General features: G+C 52.8%; 1 protein-coding gene across 2 annotated transcripts in view; it reads left to right on the top strand.

Annotated features, from left to right (window-relative positions):
• Positions 1 to 380: 380 nt before the first annotated feature.
• TMEM131L (transmembrane 131 like) overlaps positions 381 to 16,113 on the top strand; it is a 171,990-nt gene continuing 156,257 nt past the window's right edge. For both annotated transcript variants that reach the window (XM_040966894.1, XM_040966895.1), the window contains exons 1-3: positions 381 to 550; positions 1,309 to 1,379; positions 11,313 to 11,356. In XM_040966894.1, coding sequence (XP_040822828.1) covers positions 427 to 550; positions 1,309 to 1,379; positions 11,313 to 11,356 — 239 coding nt within the window. In that variant the 5' untranslated portion in view covers positions 381 to 426. The remainder of the gene's footprint in view (positions 551 to 1,308; positions 1,380 to 11,312; positions 11,357 to 16,113) is intronic.

The following is a 16,113-nucleotide window of genomic DNA, read 5'->3' on the forward strand; positions in this document are numbered from 1 at the left end:
GCAATCGCAGCGGCTGGGCCACAGTGGGCTAAACTTCTTCTCCCTACCACCCCCCGAGGTCTCTCGGAGACCCTACCCCAGCTGCAAGACAACGCGCCCGGATACCGCACAGCAAACCGGCCGGCGGCCACGTGCTGCGCGCCGGGGAGGGGCGCCCGCCGCTCGTGGGGTGCGCGTCCCCCCGCGGCTCCTCGCGCGGCCCCCGGCCCCGCGGCCATCCCGGCCCACCCTATCTGCGGCGCACACGCGCTCCGGGCGGGCGGCGCGCCCCAGGCGCGAGCGGCGGCGGTGGCTGCGCCGGGGGCGGGGGCGGCGCGGCGCGGGGCGGGGCGGCGCGGGGGCGGGCCCGGGGCGAGGCGGCCGGGACGCCAGCGAGCCAGCGAGCGAGCGAGCGGCGAGCACCCCGAGAGGAGCGCGAGCACCAGCATGGCGGGGCTCCGACGCCCGCAGCCCGGCTGCTACTGTCGCACGGCCGCGGCCGTGAACCTCCTGCTGGGCGTCTTCCAGGTCCTGCTGCCCTGCTGTCGCCCGGGAGGAGCTCAGGGACAAGGTCAGCCTCGCGTCGCTGGGCTTGCTTTCCCTCTCCACCCCGCCCCCTCCCGCCTCTTTCTTTTAGGGAACTGCTGAAATCTAGTAGGGAGAGGGCGAGCAGGGAGCAGGCGAGGAAGCAAAGCTGTTTGCAGCTCGCGGCTGATAAGGCTTTCCGCCCCGCGGCGCCCCCTCCGCGCCGCCCTCCTTCCCCCACCCCACCCCCCCAGTGCAGCGGCGGAGGTGTTGGGGGGGAAGTCGCGGGGTTCGGGGACCGCTAGCCACGCGCGGGTGCGCGCGCGCCCCAGAGCCTTTGTGCGCGGGCCCCTGCGCCCCGGGCGCAGCTCCCCGCTTTGTGTGCCCCGCCGCGGCCCGGCTTCCTGCAGCTTTGTTTCCCACCCCCTGTAGCTCCCACCCACCCCTCAACCGGGCCGCCCAGCCAGATGCTCGGGCCACGGAACCCAGGGAGCCCCGTGGCGTGGCCGCAGTCCCTTGGCCAGCATCCCTCCCTCCTGACCCCATCCCCCGGCACGGCGCTCCGAACCCGCACGCTGGCCGCCTTTGCGTTCGCAGGGCGGCCAGCGCGCACCCCAGTCCATTGTGCATGTGTGTGCGTGTCCCCGGCTCGGCACTCGGGTGGCCTCAGGAGGGAGAGGAGGCTTGTTTGGGGGAGGCGGGTGGGTGTCGGCGTGGGGAACAGGAAGCGGTTCTTCGCCGTGCATTCACACCGCGGTGTGCTTTTTTTTTGTTTTTCTGCTTTTGTTTTTGGTGTCGGTGCAGCGATTGAGCCCTTGCCCAACGTGGTGGAGCTGTGGCAGGCCGAAGAAGGGGAACTTCTGCTGCCCACTCAGGTGAGGCCGTCGCGCCAGGTGACAGGGCCGGAGAGGGAGAACAGGCCGCCGCCCCCTTCTCCTACCTCCCCTCTCCCCACCCCCCAGCAGCCCAGGCGCTCGGGCCACTTTGCAAGGCAAATAAACCGTGCGGCCAGGCCTGAACACCTGGCGGTGGTGGCCTTCTCCGCCTCCTCGCGAGCCATGTGACTGAGCGTGAGTCACAGCCGGCCCCGAGTGCAGAAGGTGGGAACCCCGGACCCGTCTCGGCGGGACTGTGGCCCACGGCTTGCCCTGCGGGTGTCTGCGGGTGTCGGGGGAGGGACCTGGTGGGGGGAACCGGTTCTGTGTCACGGTGTCGGCGCGGTGTGTTGGATCGCCGGCGGCAGATCAGGCGGTGGTTGAGAAGGAGAGCAGGGAGTGCTGATAGCAGTAACGAGGGGCCTGGAGCGGTTTGGGGAAGATGAGCCTTTTAAAGTCGATGGAAATCTTGGATTTTCTCCAAGTGCCTTTAATTCATGGAAGAGTACACCCACTTAAGAACTTGAATTTCAGGTTTTTGGTGTCCCCAGGATGGTGGTACAAGGAGTGCAAGTGAAGAAAAGAAAGACTTAGGTTCTGTTGAGAAGCTGCGGCTTTCTGGAGAGGGTTTGGGGCCCCAGCAGATCAGAGCTGGAGCGCTGGTGTGTTCTTTTGCAGCCTTCACTGGGACAGGTTTCTCCAGGAATGCACACTGGCACACTGCAGGTCTCCTGCGTGGTTTTAAGGAGGACAGCATCTCCATGCTAGCAGACCTGCTGGGTCCCTGTTCCCGTGAGGCAGGTGGAGTCTGAGCTGGACAGTGAGACTGCAGCTCGCTGCTGAATGCCTGCTGAGGCAGTAAGGCTGGAGGAAGCCCTGTGGGGGGGAAGTGAGGACAGACCCCGGGGCTCCCAGTGGGTGACAAAACCTCACTGCCTGATCCATGTCTCCCACTGCCTGTGCTAACAGGAAGCTGGAGTCAGGGAGGCAGAGGCAGGGCTGGAAATGGGACATTTAGATTGTAGGTGTCTTTATTATTATTATTATTTTTACTAAAGATTTGTTTGTTTATTATTGGAAAGGTTTTACAGGGAGAAGGAGAGAGGGAAGTGCTCCATCTGTCACAGAGGGCTTAAGCTGAGCTGATCAGGAGCTGCTTCCGTGTCTCCCACACGGGCGCAGGGTCCCAAGCACTTGAACTGTCTGCTGCTGTTTGCACAGGCCATAGGCAGGTAGCTGGATGGCGAGTGGAGCAGCTGGGACACGGACCGGCGCCCATATGGGTTGCTGGCACCTGGGGTGGAAGATTAGCTTGCACATGCCACTGTGTTGGCCCCTGGCTGCAGGTGTCTTAATATCCAGGCTAACTACCTGGGTTTATATCTTTAAACGTACATAGGTATGGGGCCCGCGTGATAGCTCAACTGGCTAATCCTCCACCTTGCAACACTAGTATCCCATACGAGTACAGTTTGTGTCCCAGCTGCATCCATTTCCCTGTTTGTGGCCTGGGAAAGCAGTAGAGGGTGGCTTCCATACCCATGTGGGAGACCCAAAAGAAACTCATGACTCCTGGCTTTGGATCAGCTTAGCTCTGGCTGTTGTGATTAGTGGGGAGCAAACCAGCACCTGGAAGATGTCTCTCTGTTTAAATCTGCCTTTCCAATAAAAATTAAACAAACAAACAAACGAAAAAACCAACGTGTGTAAATGGGATAGTGTTGATAGATGCGGTTTGCGGGGTTGGGGACTGAGGGGCGGGGCTTCAGTTCTCAGGGAGTGTTCAGCTTGTGTGTGGTCAGATGCTCCTGACTTACCACCCGGTGAGAAGTGGCGGCAGCACTGGTTTTGTGTTGTCTCTCGGGTGGCTGGGCAGTTGTGCAGTTTGACATCCTCTCCCTGTGCTGGGTGAAACATCTAGCAGGCTGGTTCCGAGATCCTGGGAGTATGCCTCTTGACAAGGCCTCAGGAGCAGCAGCTTCAAGGCAGAGGTGATGCTGGTGGAAGCTTTGCTCCTGTGGGCCGAGGGAGAGGAGGCCTCCGCAGGAGCGGGGGACACATTCTGGAGGCTTATCCACCAAAGGACTTGTACCTGATGCCAGGCAGTGCCTGTGTGTTGTCCAAGGTGTGGAAGACACAGAACAAGAGACAGATGACTCAGTGACTGGCAGTCCTGCTGCGGGGAGCATGCTTCACCTTTGGGGCCAGGTACCGAGGATAACAGTAACTTTTGGGGCTGTGGAGCGCCTGTGGCCTGCTGGGCCGGAAAGTGGCCTGTGTGGCTGTGGAGCAGGTAGTGGCCCCTGCCTCTGCCCAGTGGAAAGTGGTGGCATTTCTTGCTGCCCTGCTCAATGCTGTCACTCTGAGCACCCACACTGCCTGCAGACAGCCAGCTGTCTGTGAGCTGCCTGGGTGAGGCAGCCCCAATGTGAGTCTGTTTCCCTCCCTACCCCTTGTATTTTTTCTGCCTCTGGCTTATTCATGCTGGGAGACAAGTGGGAGTGAGAGGGAAGCAGGTCATAGCTCCTGGTTGGTTCCAGACTTGGCTGGAGAGAGCAGTCCCCTGTGCTCAGGAGGTGCAAATGTCAAGGACTAGGATGCGATGTCTTATTCACAGGATCAAAGTTATTCTTCACTTCTGGTTTTGTTTGTGGATAATAGTTTGGTTAGCAACCAGAAAAAGTTAGAATTGAGCTATCTTTCTGGAATACCTCACTGTCAGAGTCATTTAGAGCTAAGGTGTCTTAGAGTTATAATGAAAGTGAAACTGATATTCAAAATAATTTTCTAAATACGTTCACCGTATGTGAAAATATGTTGGAAGACTCTCTTAGCATATACCTGGGCAGCAGTGAGAGCTGCCAGTAGCTGCGTGAGTACTCTTGTGAGCTTCAGAGTTCTGAAGAAAGTTATTTTTAAGTTCTTGGGAGATGGGATCGAAGTAGAATTAAAAGATGAATTTGTAAAATGGAGTCTCTAAAAAAGATAAGCTTGTTTTGGTGTAAAAAACAAAAGTTCCCTTTTGTGTGTTATTCAACATTTTATTTTTATACACTTGTTTTAATTTATTTTGAGAGATTTTTGCATACACGGTTTTCTTAGTGTCTGTAACAGGCTGGGCTGGGCTGAGCTGGGCGGGGCTGGGCTGGGCTGGGCTGGAGCCAGGAGCCAGGAGCCAATAGCCAGGAGCTCCCTCTGGGTCTCCCGCATGGGTGGAAGAAACAATGTCCTTGAGCTGTCATGTGCTGCCTCCAGGGATGTGTGCTATTGGGAAAGTGGATCAAAAGTGGATTGGAGACAAACCCAGGCACTGCACTGTGGGATGCTGGTGTCATATCAGCTGAACCCAATGCCTGCTCCATCACTAAGTATATAGTTATTGTTGACTTTGGGAATGTTTCCTATTAATTGGGTTTTTTCCCTCGCCTCCCTCTTCCCTGCCAAATAGTCATTAAGTGATTAAGTTCTTCGGTAACACATCTATAGTAGAACCAGAAGACACAGCAACTGAATAGTCATGTACTACCATATGACTGGAGCTCCAAGTTTTGAATCCCATCTCTCTCTGTTTTTTTTTTTTTTTAGCTGTTATTTATTTATTTATTTAGAAAGATTTGCAGGGAAAAGGAGAGACAGACAGATCTTACATCCGCTGGTTCATTCTCTAGGTGGCCGCAGTGGTCGGAGCTGAGCCAGTTTGAAGCCAGGAGCTTCTTCCTGGTCTCTGAGATGGGGGTGCAGGGTCCCAAGGCCTTGGACCATTCTCTGCTGCTTTCCCAGGCGACAAGCAGAGAACTGAATGGGAAGTGGAGGGGCCAGGATAAGAACTAGTGCCCATATGGGATCCTGGCTCTTACAAGGTGAGGCTTTAGCCACTGAGTCATTGCGTTGGGCCCCCTTTTTTAAGCCTGTAAGTGAGGGGAATTATGGCATTAATTTCAGAAGATTGCATGGAGTATGGAGTATCTTCCACTTTAGCACCCCAGGCAGGTTACTTGATTTTACTGGAGCAGCTGTCCTGCCTGGGGGGTGGGACCTTGCTGTCCTGCCTGGGGGGTGGGGCCTTGCTGTCCTGCCTGGGGGGTGGGACCTTGCTGTAAGCAGTACCCACAGGTGCTCCGGGATGAAGTGTTGAGTTACACGCATCATCTCCTCTGGTGCTTTGGTTTCTTATGTTGTAAAACTGTCCAGTCTGGGAAACTGAACACTGCTTACAGGTCCTTTGGAGAAGTTGGTGGGAAATAAAGTTAAAAGATAAGTTTCTTTTGGTGCAAAAAAAAAAAAAAAAAAAAAAAAAGAGTCATTTATATGTGGAGTCTTCACAGAGTTCCTGGAGTATGTGTATTGTGAAAAGAAGCCTTGCGTGGGTTTTACCTTCTTCATGTTTCTTTTTCGTTTGCTGGTAATCCCCCAGATGCCATCTATGGACACGTGGGAGCCAGGCCAGAACCAGGAGCTGGACCCTCAGTGTGGCCTCCCATGTGGACAGCACTTTTTGAGACCTCACCGTGCCTCCCTGGGCACTGGCAGGAGGTTGGACTGGAAGCCAAGATAGGGTTCCACCCCAGGCACTCTGATGTGGGCTGTGGGTGTCCCAACCACCAGACCAGAGATTCACCCCAGAATTTCCTTTTCTTTCGCACCAAGATAAAATTGACTCCTGTCACTTAATTCCACTTTGCTCTAGTGATTATTGGAGAAATAAAGCACCACGGGGTTGTTTCCTTAGTGCTCCCACAGTACTGACACACTGACGCTGAAGTGTTGATGGCACAGATACCTGACACAGGTTTTCCTTTCTCTTGCCAAGAACGATGGTGCGTGTGCAAGGTGCAACTGTTCACACTTTTTCCTTTTCTTTCTTGTGAAACTGTCTGTGGTCCCCTGTGATCCACATGCCAAGTGACCTTGGTTGGCCTGGAGGGCCTCTGGCCACTTGACCTTGTCTTCTGCTCTGGTCAGTGCTGTGGGACTGTCCTGCTGGCCTGACCCTTGGCCAAGAGGGCCCAGCGTGTCTGCTGCCCGCAGGGGACTGTGCCATTGGTCCAGGGCCAGTCACTCCTGACCTCTGTGTTTGAGGTGGCTCATGTCTTCATTTCTGCTTTCTTGAGAATTTGGGTTTTGTTGTCTTTTTTAATGTTAAGGTTTATTTTGTTTTCGATTGAAAGATTTCACAGAGAGGAGAGACAAAGATCCTCCATCTGCTGGTTCACTCCCCAAATGGCCACAGTGGTTGGAGTTGAGCCCATGTGAAACCAGGAGCCAGGAGCCTCTTCTGGATTTCCCATATGGGTGCAGGGTCCCAAGGACTTGGGTCATCTTTGACTTATTTCCCAGGCCACAAGCAGGGAGCTGGATGGGAAGTGGCGAAGCCGGGATACACACTGGTTGCCCATATGGGATGCCGGCACTTGTACGCGGAGGATTAACTTGTTGAGCCACCATGCTGCATGGGTTTTGTTTTGTCTTGCTTGTGCCTTGTTCCCCTGAGTTTGCACCAGGGAAGACTCAGCATTGTGTATCCAGTAGGCTCTCAGTAGCTAGCCTGAGACCTTTCTAGTCTAGAGGGGAGGGGTTGTCAGTCTCTGTTTTAGCTCCCCTATTTCTAAGGTTGGCCTGGTGCAGCAGGTGGTGGGCAAACATGCCTCAAGTGCCCATTTCCAATTCTTGTTTGGTGAGCCACAGGTTTGTTATCAGTTCTTGCAGCAAAGTCTAGAATCTCTTCTTTCAGTGTTTTCAGAGCTGGCAGAGAAGACTTGAATCCTGATGCCTTCTGGTTGGCTGATGTAGGAACTGGGATTGGGTGCTGCTTGGTTGGGCTGTGGTCTGGGCCGAGAAAGTGCAGGGCCTCACTGTGCTGCTTTGTCCTTTAGCAGACAGCAGCTGTGGGCCTGCTACAGTTAGAACCCGGGGGTACACAGATGAATCAAGTCTCTGCCGTTAAAAGCATCATGTCCCAGGATGGGCATTTCACATCATCATTTAGACCCCATTTGGCAAGCCTACATTCCACATCTGAGTGCCCAGGTTCGAGTCCTGGCTCCTCTTCCTACTGATGCACACCCCGGGAGGCAGCAGATGTTGCCTACGTGGGAAACCCGGATTAAAATCCCTGCCCCTGGCTGGAGCCTCACGCCCCAGTCCCAGCTCTGCAGACACATGGAGAAGTGAACCAGTGGATCAAAGGCTTCTGTCTGCCTCTGGTTCTCTGCCTATCAATGAAAATTTTCAGAAAATAATCTTGTTTTGTCTGTTTTGCCCCGAGTCTGGTGTGGACAGCGGATATTGGTAGAAAGTGAAATGGGAAGTGGAGTAGGGAGCCTCTGAGTTCTTTTCTCTTGTCACAGGTGTATAGCATTGAATAACAGCAGGCCACCCGGTCAGCGAATCATTCACCAGTATTTGGAAGCCTTTTTGTCACAGAGACTTACTTATGGCCTAATCTCCTTTCACCATCAACACTGGAAAAAAGTGTGACTTGGGTGCCAGCAGCATCATGTCAGCTCTGGGCTGTGCGTTAAGTCTCCGTGGCATGCCAGCAGTTGGGGAAGTAGGATCTGGTTGTTCAGGTGTGGAAAACCCAGAGGTTAAGTCACACCCATCCAGGGTCACCAGGAAGTTTGGCAGTGGTGAGATTTGAACCCAGGAAGTGTTGGATACCCCCAGCCTGCCACCCTCCTCCCGGCTGTTAGATATAGTTTTGTCATACATGTCAGTGCAGTTGGAGCAGAGCAAGTGGTTTTGTGATCAAGTGACTCTGTGGGATGTCCTGTGCTGATTTAGAACACAGACGGGGTGTCATACGGTTTTCAGAAGTAGTCACGTCCACTCCTCGAAGCCACAGCTGGGCTGGACTCAGCTCTGTGGACACCTGCTGAGCATGTCCTGTCGGCCTAGCCCTGTTTTTGGTCGGAGGAAGGTAGGGTAAGGCAATAAGGAACTCAGCTGCCCGTGTGCAGCCTGCATGGAGGCAGCGGGAACATAAAGCAGGCCTGGAGTAAGTTGTGAGGTATCACATGGGTCTCAAGGTGTTGATGTTACCCAGCAGGTGGGCTGTGGAAGCTGCAGTTTAAGTTACGGAGGTGAAAGTCAGTATACTGCTTTGATAAGGCAGTGTGTTTCAGGGCCCCCTGCCAGGAATGTGCGATTTGCTCTCTTGGATGACCTAAGACTGGGAATACCCTGAGATAACATTCAAGTGCTGAAATGCTGGACCTGAGCACGCTGCATGAAGGCTTACAGGACAAAGGAAGCTGGTGGCCAGTGTGTGACTGGGGGTTAGCCGGCAGCCTCCCTGCGCCCACATTGGGCTGCTGAGTCACAGAGCGTGGTGAGTGTGGCTGTGCAGGAGGGGGACTGGTCAGCCCTGCATGGCCTTGCAGGTGTGTACAGCACAGGTTGCAGGCTGCAGAGTCTTCCAGCAGAGTTAGAACTCCTACCTGTTGTCATTGAGCCCTGGGGTCCCTAGGCTGGGGGCCTGCTGAGCTTGTCTGCGGGGTGGGGAAGACATGCCTGGACTGTGTCCCCTCTGCCTGTGTGGGACTGAGTGTTAGAGAAGAGGAGGGGACACTTAGATTGTCTGTGACAAAGAGGGGTCGGGTTAAACAGAAGCCTGGGCTCTAGGGGACTTGAGTGTTGCTTGTAACTGCTGCTGGGGAACTAGGTGTGACACCGTCAGTATCTCCTGGCAGCAACTGGAGGTGGGACTGGAGCTGTAAGTTTTGGTGCATCCTACAAGGGTTGTGGGGCACCTGCCAGGTGCAGGCTACTGGGCCCAGAGCCGTGCTGATCGCAGACGCACGTGCCTTCACCGTGGAGATCGTGTAGGCCTTCATCTGGCACCCCCAGGGCCACAGAGAAGGGACTTGGCCCTTGTTGATGGAGGTGTGGCTGGCATTCTGAGGGAGGCAGTGCAGAGGTAATGCAGAGGCAGCTTGCCCAGGTTGGGCAGTGAGGCAGGGCTGGATCGAGAACCTGGGGCTGGAGCAAAGCTGCGAGGACAGAGCCTGGACCCCTGAAGGCAGCAGCAGTGAGCTGGGGGAAGGCATGATGGGCTAAGAGCCTGCACGTGTGTGGGGCCCAGCGCAGCGTGTTGCAGTGGGACATTGGTCATGGCCGTCTGTGTGTGTCCCAGTGCCTTTTCTTTTTGCCCTCTGTCAGTCACGTGCTGTTGGGCTTCCACCTGCTGAGCCTGGCAGGTGATTGGGCAGCAGCTGCCCAGGGTGCTACTCATGTTGTTTAGGAAATTATCAACTTCCTCCTGCTTCTGTTGAAATATATCAGGCATTTATTAAAGGGATTCTAAGTTAAGCAGTGCATTTTCTGTGTTTTGGGGGTTGAATCAGTGTTAGACTCTATCTTGTGATTAAACATTGAAAACAGCTCTTGGAGCTCTCTGTATGCAGCTCACTTTGGGGTTATGTGTAAGCTGTGGTTCTACTTTCTTTCAAGTTAGAGGGTTATACATTGACTTAATTAGTTAATTTCTTTGAAAAAATTGTTTATTTCAAAGACAGACATTAGAGACAGAGAGATATGTGGTTCACTTTTCAATTGGCTGCAACAACCAGGGCTGGGCCAGGTCTAATCTAAGATCCTGGAACTCCTTTCAGATCGCCTATGTGGGTGGCGGGATCCAAATATGTGGGTCAGTTTCTGCTTTTTCAGATGTAGCAGGGGGCTGGATTAGAAGTAAAGCAGCTGGGACTTGAGCTGATCCTCCTGTATGAGATGCAAGCAGTAGGTTAACTTGCTCTACAATAATGCTGTCCCCTGTTATTTTATTTGAAAGACAGTTGAGGTGGAGCCAGCGTTGTGGCATCGCGAATAAAGTTGCAGCCTGTAGCACCAGCATTCCATACGGGTTCAGTTCCTGGCTGCTCCCCTTCCAGTCCAGTTCCCCATCAGTGCTCCTGGGAAAGCAGTGCAAGATGGCCCATGTGCTTGGGACCCTACACCCACAGCAGAAACCTAGATGAAGCTCCTGGCAAAGCTTTGACCTCGCCCAGACCTGGCTGCTGCTGCATTTGGGGAATGAACCCACTGATGGAGGATCTCTGTCCCTCCACCTCTCTCTGCAACTCTGCCCTTCAAGTAAATAGGTAAATCTTAGAACAAAGAGAAAGAAAACAAAGAGCTGGAGAGAGGGGAGAGAGAGAGGTGTGCTCCTTAATGCCCTTTGTAGCCAAGGCTGGGCCAGGTCAGAGCCAGGAGCCCAGAACTTGATCGGGTTTTTCAAGTGGGTGTCAGCGACCCTTACCTACTGCCTCCTGGGGTGCATATTAGCAGGAAGCTGAATCAGAAGTGGAGCAAGCAGGACTCCACCCCGGCACTCTCGTATGGGGTGTGGGCAGCTCCTAGCAATGGCTGGCTCTGCCGCAATGCCCACCCCGAGGCTGTGGTTTGAAGCAGGTAGATATTTACTGTGCAGATCACAAGGGAGCACTTGTAATTTTTTTTTTATGGCTTTTAACTTGTGTCATTACCAGCACCATTCTTTCCATCAGTAAATCCTGTTGAGTATTTGTGCCAGTCATAATTTTAGACGTTTGTTGTTAATTAAATGGGGGGGGGGTCGGATGGTGGAGGCAGGTAGGGAGAGAGAGAGATTGCACACGGTAGCTAGCTCCTATTTTACGGTTCACTCCCTAGATAACTGCCGCAGCCGGACTTGGGAACCCAGTTCCCAGCTCAGGTGTCCCATGTGGGCAGCAGGGACTGAGTTCCTGGAGCTGTCACCCTGGGCCTGCATCCCCAGAAAGCTGGAGTCGGGGTCAGAGTTGGGTGGGGAGGCCAGGTCCACAGGTGAAGTGCCCGTGCCTGTTTACTCAGACAGGCAGCACAAGTTCATCCACCTGTGAGATGTGCAGAATCTTGTTTCACTCATTTTCAGTGCCTTTGAAACACTTGCTAAAGTGTGTTCCTTTTTACTAGGGGGATTCTGAAGAGGATCTGGAGGAGCCTTCTCAAGAACAGAGGTAAGCAGGGAAATGGAAGCCAGTCCCCGTGAGCGTGTCGTGTGTGCCTGTCGTCTGCGTGTAGCCTTCTCCCTGGCACATGTGTGTTTATGCTGATGATTGAAGTCACTGGGTTGCAGTAAGATGGCACAGGGAGCTGTTCTCGCGCCTTGTCCTGCGTCCTGCTTACACCTGAGCGTGAGGCACCGTTTCGGGTTCTGAGCATCATGATGGTCCTGAACAAAGCTTATACCGGAGGAGGGTCCCGGAAACTGAGTAGTTATGATTTTGCTGAGAACTAGTGAGAATGCTATCCCGTGGTGGTGGACACTGTGAAAGACAGGGTGGCCTGGGAGCTGCCTCCAGGAGGTGGCATCTGGCTCAAATGTGGAAGCCGCAGGAGCCTCCCCGCACGCCTCGCGGAGGGAGTGGCAGGTGCCAAGGCTTTGTGCCCAGAATCCTGAGCCCGACGCTGGCCTCAGCCCAGGTGGTCTGCGGAAAGGCACTGTGGTTCGGAGAGTACTGAGATGGGATCTTAGATGACACAGTAAGGTTTGGTGTGTACTTTTTATTTGTTGGCTTTTAAAATTTATCTTCATTTCATTTGAGAGAGAGATTGTTTTCCCACCTGCAGGTTCATTCTCTGGGTACCTGCTGTAACCATGGCTGGGCCAGGCTGAACCCAGGAACTTGGAAGTCAGTCCAGGTCTCCCACACGGGTAACAGGGACCTCAGACATCACCCACTGTTTCCTGGGGTGCACCTTGGCCAGGCAACTGGGATCTGGAGTGGAACTGGCAGTCTAAGACAGGCATTGTTCTGCCCCAAGTGGCATCTTACACGCTCTGCTCGATGCCGTCCCAAGGTCTCTTCTGGGTGTGCCATGAGTTGTGAAGACATTCTAGGCCAAGGACCATGCAGTGTGCGCTGCATTTTTGCAAGGATGTCTGAGCCGGGGCAGTCCTGGCCAGGGGGAGGGTTGTCTGTTCCTGTGGAGGAGCGTGTGGTCTCCATGGGCCTGTCGCCTAAGATAGCCCTGCTGGCGGCTGCCAGTTTTTTTCAGTTCCTCTGACAGTCTCCCTCTCCAGTTGGCAGCAGGAAGGCGTCTCCCTCCGCTGGCCCAGGCCCCAGTGCTTCATCCGGGCACCCTGAGGAGGGTTTGCGAGATTGGAGTTGGTAGGGAACAGTGATGAACTCTGGTTCAGTGATGGCTTCTTGGGTTACTGTGGTGATTTTCAGATGTTGGCTTTGAACAGAATTGAAAAGATGATATTAATGCTAGGTGGTTGTGTGATTTGGGATAAAACCCTGAAGATGGGACTGTAGGGAGAATGCTGTCTGCAAGCACTTTGTGGTCACATCGGTTTATGAAAACAGGATTTTCTGGAGCTTGTATTAAAAGGGGGGGGGATGGACAGGAGAAATAGGATTGAGTTGATGCTAATTATGTGTTAGTCCAATGCTAAAAACTGTTCACATGGACCACTTAGAGACAAAGACATATTTATTCATCTCTTTAAAGGGTGTATTTTAAATAAGATTGACTTGTCAAAATGTTGGCCTTATCAGGTGTATACTAGTAGTCATTGATAATTCAAAAGGAAAAAAAGTAAATTTCCTTTAGAACCTGAATTTATAGATCTGTTCTAGTAAAAATAAAATAATAATAAAAAAAGAAATAGGTCTGAATCAAACCTGGCGGAAGTCAGGTTATGTTTAAGAGTAAATAAATGGGACCCGGTGTGGTAGCCTAGCTGCTAGAGTCCTTGCCTTGCATGTGCTAGGATCCCATATGGGCACCGGTTCTAATCTTGGCAGCCCTGCTTCCCGTACAGCTCCCTGCTTGTGGCCTAGGAAAGCAGTCAAGGACGGCCCAAAGCCATGGGATCCTGCACCCATGTGGGAGACCCGGAAGAGGCTCCCAGCTCCTGGCTTTAGATTGGCGCAGCTCTGGCCATTGTGGCCACTTGGGGAGTGAATCAATGGATAGAAGATCATCCTCTCTGTCTCTCCTCTTCTCTGTAAATCTGACTTTTCAGGGCCCGGCATGGTGGCCTAGTGACTAAAGTCCTCGCCCTGAATGCTCCAGGATCCCTTATGGGTGCCGGTTCTAATACCAGCAGCTCCACTTCCATCCAGCTCCCTGCTTGCGGCCTGGAAAAGCAGATGAGGACAACCCAAAGCCTTGGGACCCTGTACCCATGTGGGAGACCTGGAGGAAGCTCCTGGTTCCCTGCTTCAGATCGATGCAGCACCTGCCGTTGTGGTCCCTTGGGGGGGGTGAATCATTGGACGGAAGATCTTCCTCTCTGTCTCTCCTCCTCTCTGTATATCTGACTTTGTAATAAAAATAAATAAATCTTAAAAAAATCTGACTTTCCAATACAAATAAAATAAATCTTTAAAAAAGAGTAAATAAATGAAGGAAGGAAGAAGAGTGATGATTTTGATCATAAATATTAAGTTGACAATGTTTGGAGGACACAGAGTCGGCTAGATGGTAGAGGAAGAGAAGCAGTGTAGGAGCCTGCTTGTGTGATTCAAGGAGTGGACAGTGGTGCCTGTCACTGCCGTGGTGATTCGTTCAATCGAACATAGTTTAAAAAGGGAGTGTGTGTGCTATTGAAAAACGTCAGCGTTTGCCAGATGGCCGAGATGACATCTTGTGCGGCTGGCACAGACCTGGCTACCTGCCTCCTTACGAGGTGTGTGTGGGCAGGAGGCAGAGCTGAGACAGCAACTCCGTTTCCTGACACGCGATGTGCGTACCCCGTATTGTAGCTGCCTGCCCACCTGCTTCACGTTCCTGTGATGCAGCGTCAGACACTCAGAATGCAGGCTGTGTGGCGTGTGGGAGTGATGTAGGCTAGTGCTTCCAAGCGTTTTGTAAGGACGCAGGATAAGAAATGAACTATCTTTTACAGCTGCACACTTTCACTCCTAGGCATATATAGGGGTGTGTGACTATTTATTATATATGTCTATAATCTGCAGTGTGCTTTTTTTTTTTAAGATTTATTTATTTATTGGAAAGTCAGATATACAGAGAGGAGGAGAGACAGAGAGGAAGATCTTCCGTCCAATGATTCACTCCCCAAGTGAGTGCAACAGCTGATGCTATGCCAATCCAAAGCCAGGATCCAGGAGCTTCCTCCAGGTCTCCCACGCGGGTGCAGGTTCCCAAAGCTTTGAGCCATCCTCGACTGCTTTCCCAGTCCACAAGCAGGGAGCTGGATGGGAAGTGGAGCTGCCGGGATTAGAACCGGCACTCATATGGGATCCCAGGCGTGTTCAAGGCGAGGACTTCAGCCACTAGGCCACGCCACTGGGCCCATGCAGTTTACTTTTTAAAGCCTTCTTTCTTACTTGCATCGTATTTGGAAGGTGGAGAGACATGAAAAGCATCTTACATGCCCTGGTTTCCTCCTGAGACACTCACCTGGGCCAGGCTGCAGCCAGGGACCTGAACTTTTGCTGGCTGTCCTGTGTAGGTGGCAGTGACTCAACTCCTTGATCCACCACTTGCTGCCTGCTAGAATATGCATTAGACAAAGCAGAGGAGCCAGACTCAAACCAGGCCCCTGGCTGTGGGATGTGGGCATCCCACCTGATGACGCATCTCCTGGGCCCAGCCCTTGCCCTTGTGTACGCTGACCTGTTACGCTTTGTTACTGTAAAAAATGGTGGTTGCCACTTGCCAAATTGGTTTAGTTAGTTGCTAACAGTTTTATTGAAATGCTGTTCATACATCCCACCATCTGACCACCTAAATTTTTTTTTAACATTTATTTATTTTTATTGGAAAGACGGATATACAGAGAGGAAGAGAGACAGAAGATCTTCCCTCCACCAATTCACTCCCCAAGTAACCACAATGGCCAGAGTTGAGCTGATCTGCAGCCAGGGGCCAGGAGCTTCTTCTGTGTCTCCTATGTGGGTGCAGGATCCCAAGGCTTTGGGCCGTCCTTGACTGCTTTCCTAGGCTACAGGCAGGGAGCAGGATGGGAAGCAGGACTGTTGGAATTAGAACCAGTGCCCATATGTGATCCTGGCATGTGTAAGGCAAGGAGTTTAGCCACTAGGCTATCATGCTGGGTTCCATATTTATTTCTTGATTATTTGTTTGTTTGAAAGACAGAATTACAGCAAGAGAAAGAGAGAGGTCTTCCATTCTCAGGTTCACTCCCCAGTTGGCTGCAAAGGCCAGGGCTGGACCAGGGCTGGACCAGGCTGGAGCCAGGAGCTTCGTTTGGACCTCCCTCCTGGGTGCAGCATCCCAAGCACTTGAGCCATCTTCTTCTGCTTTTCCAAGTGCATTAGCAGGGAGCAAGATTGGAAGTGGAGCAGCTGGGAGTTGGAACTGGCGCCCACATGAAATGCTGGTGTTGGGGGAAGCAGCTTGACCACAGTTGCACCACCGGTTGCATTGGGAAGGTGAATGAATCGACACTGTCGTCGAAGAATTGTTCAAGGCAAAAATTGAGTGACTTAGCATTCACCGGATTAATGTGCTCAGCTGGTGTTTCGTCAGTGGCAGCACTCTGCAACCTCATTCCCGGGTGTTTTGGATCATTGTTGCCCCCACCAGCCTTGAGCCATCGTCCACCAGTCTGTCATCCCTGTCCACACTGAATGAGAGGGTCATCTGAGGGTTCGGTTTGGTCAGCCCGAGGGGACGTGCCTTAGCTCCCTGGTTTCAGGTTTCACAGTTTATGGCTGCTAATTGATCTCTATGTACTTTGATTTCAACTGGACTTCCAGCCTCCCTGTCTCTTTGC

The sequence above is a fragment of the Ochotona curzoniae genome, unplaced genomic scaffold, assembly GCF_017591425.1.
Source record: "Ochotona curzoniae isolate NIBS_2020 unplaced genomic scaffold, NIBS_Ocur_1.0 scaffold_4506, whole genome shotgun sequence".
Taxonomy (NCBI): Eukaryota; Metazoa; Chordata; class Mammalia; order Lagomorpha; family Ochotonidae; genus Ochotona; species Ochotona curzoniae.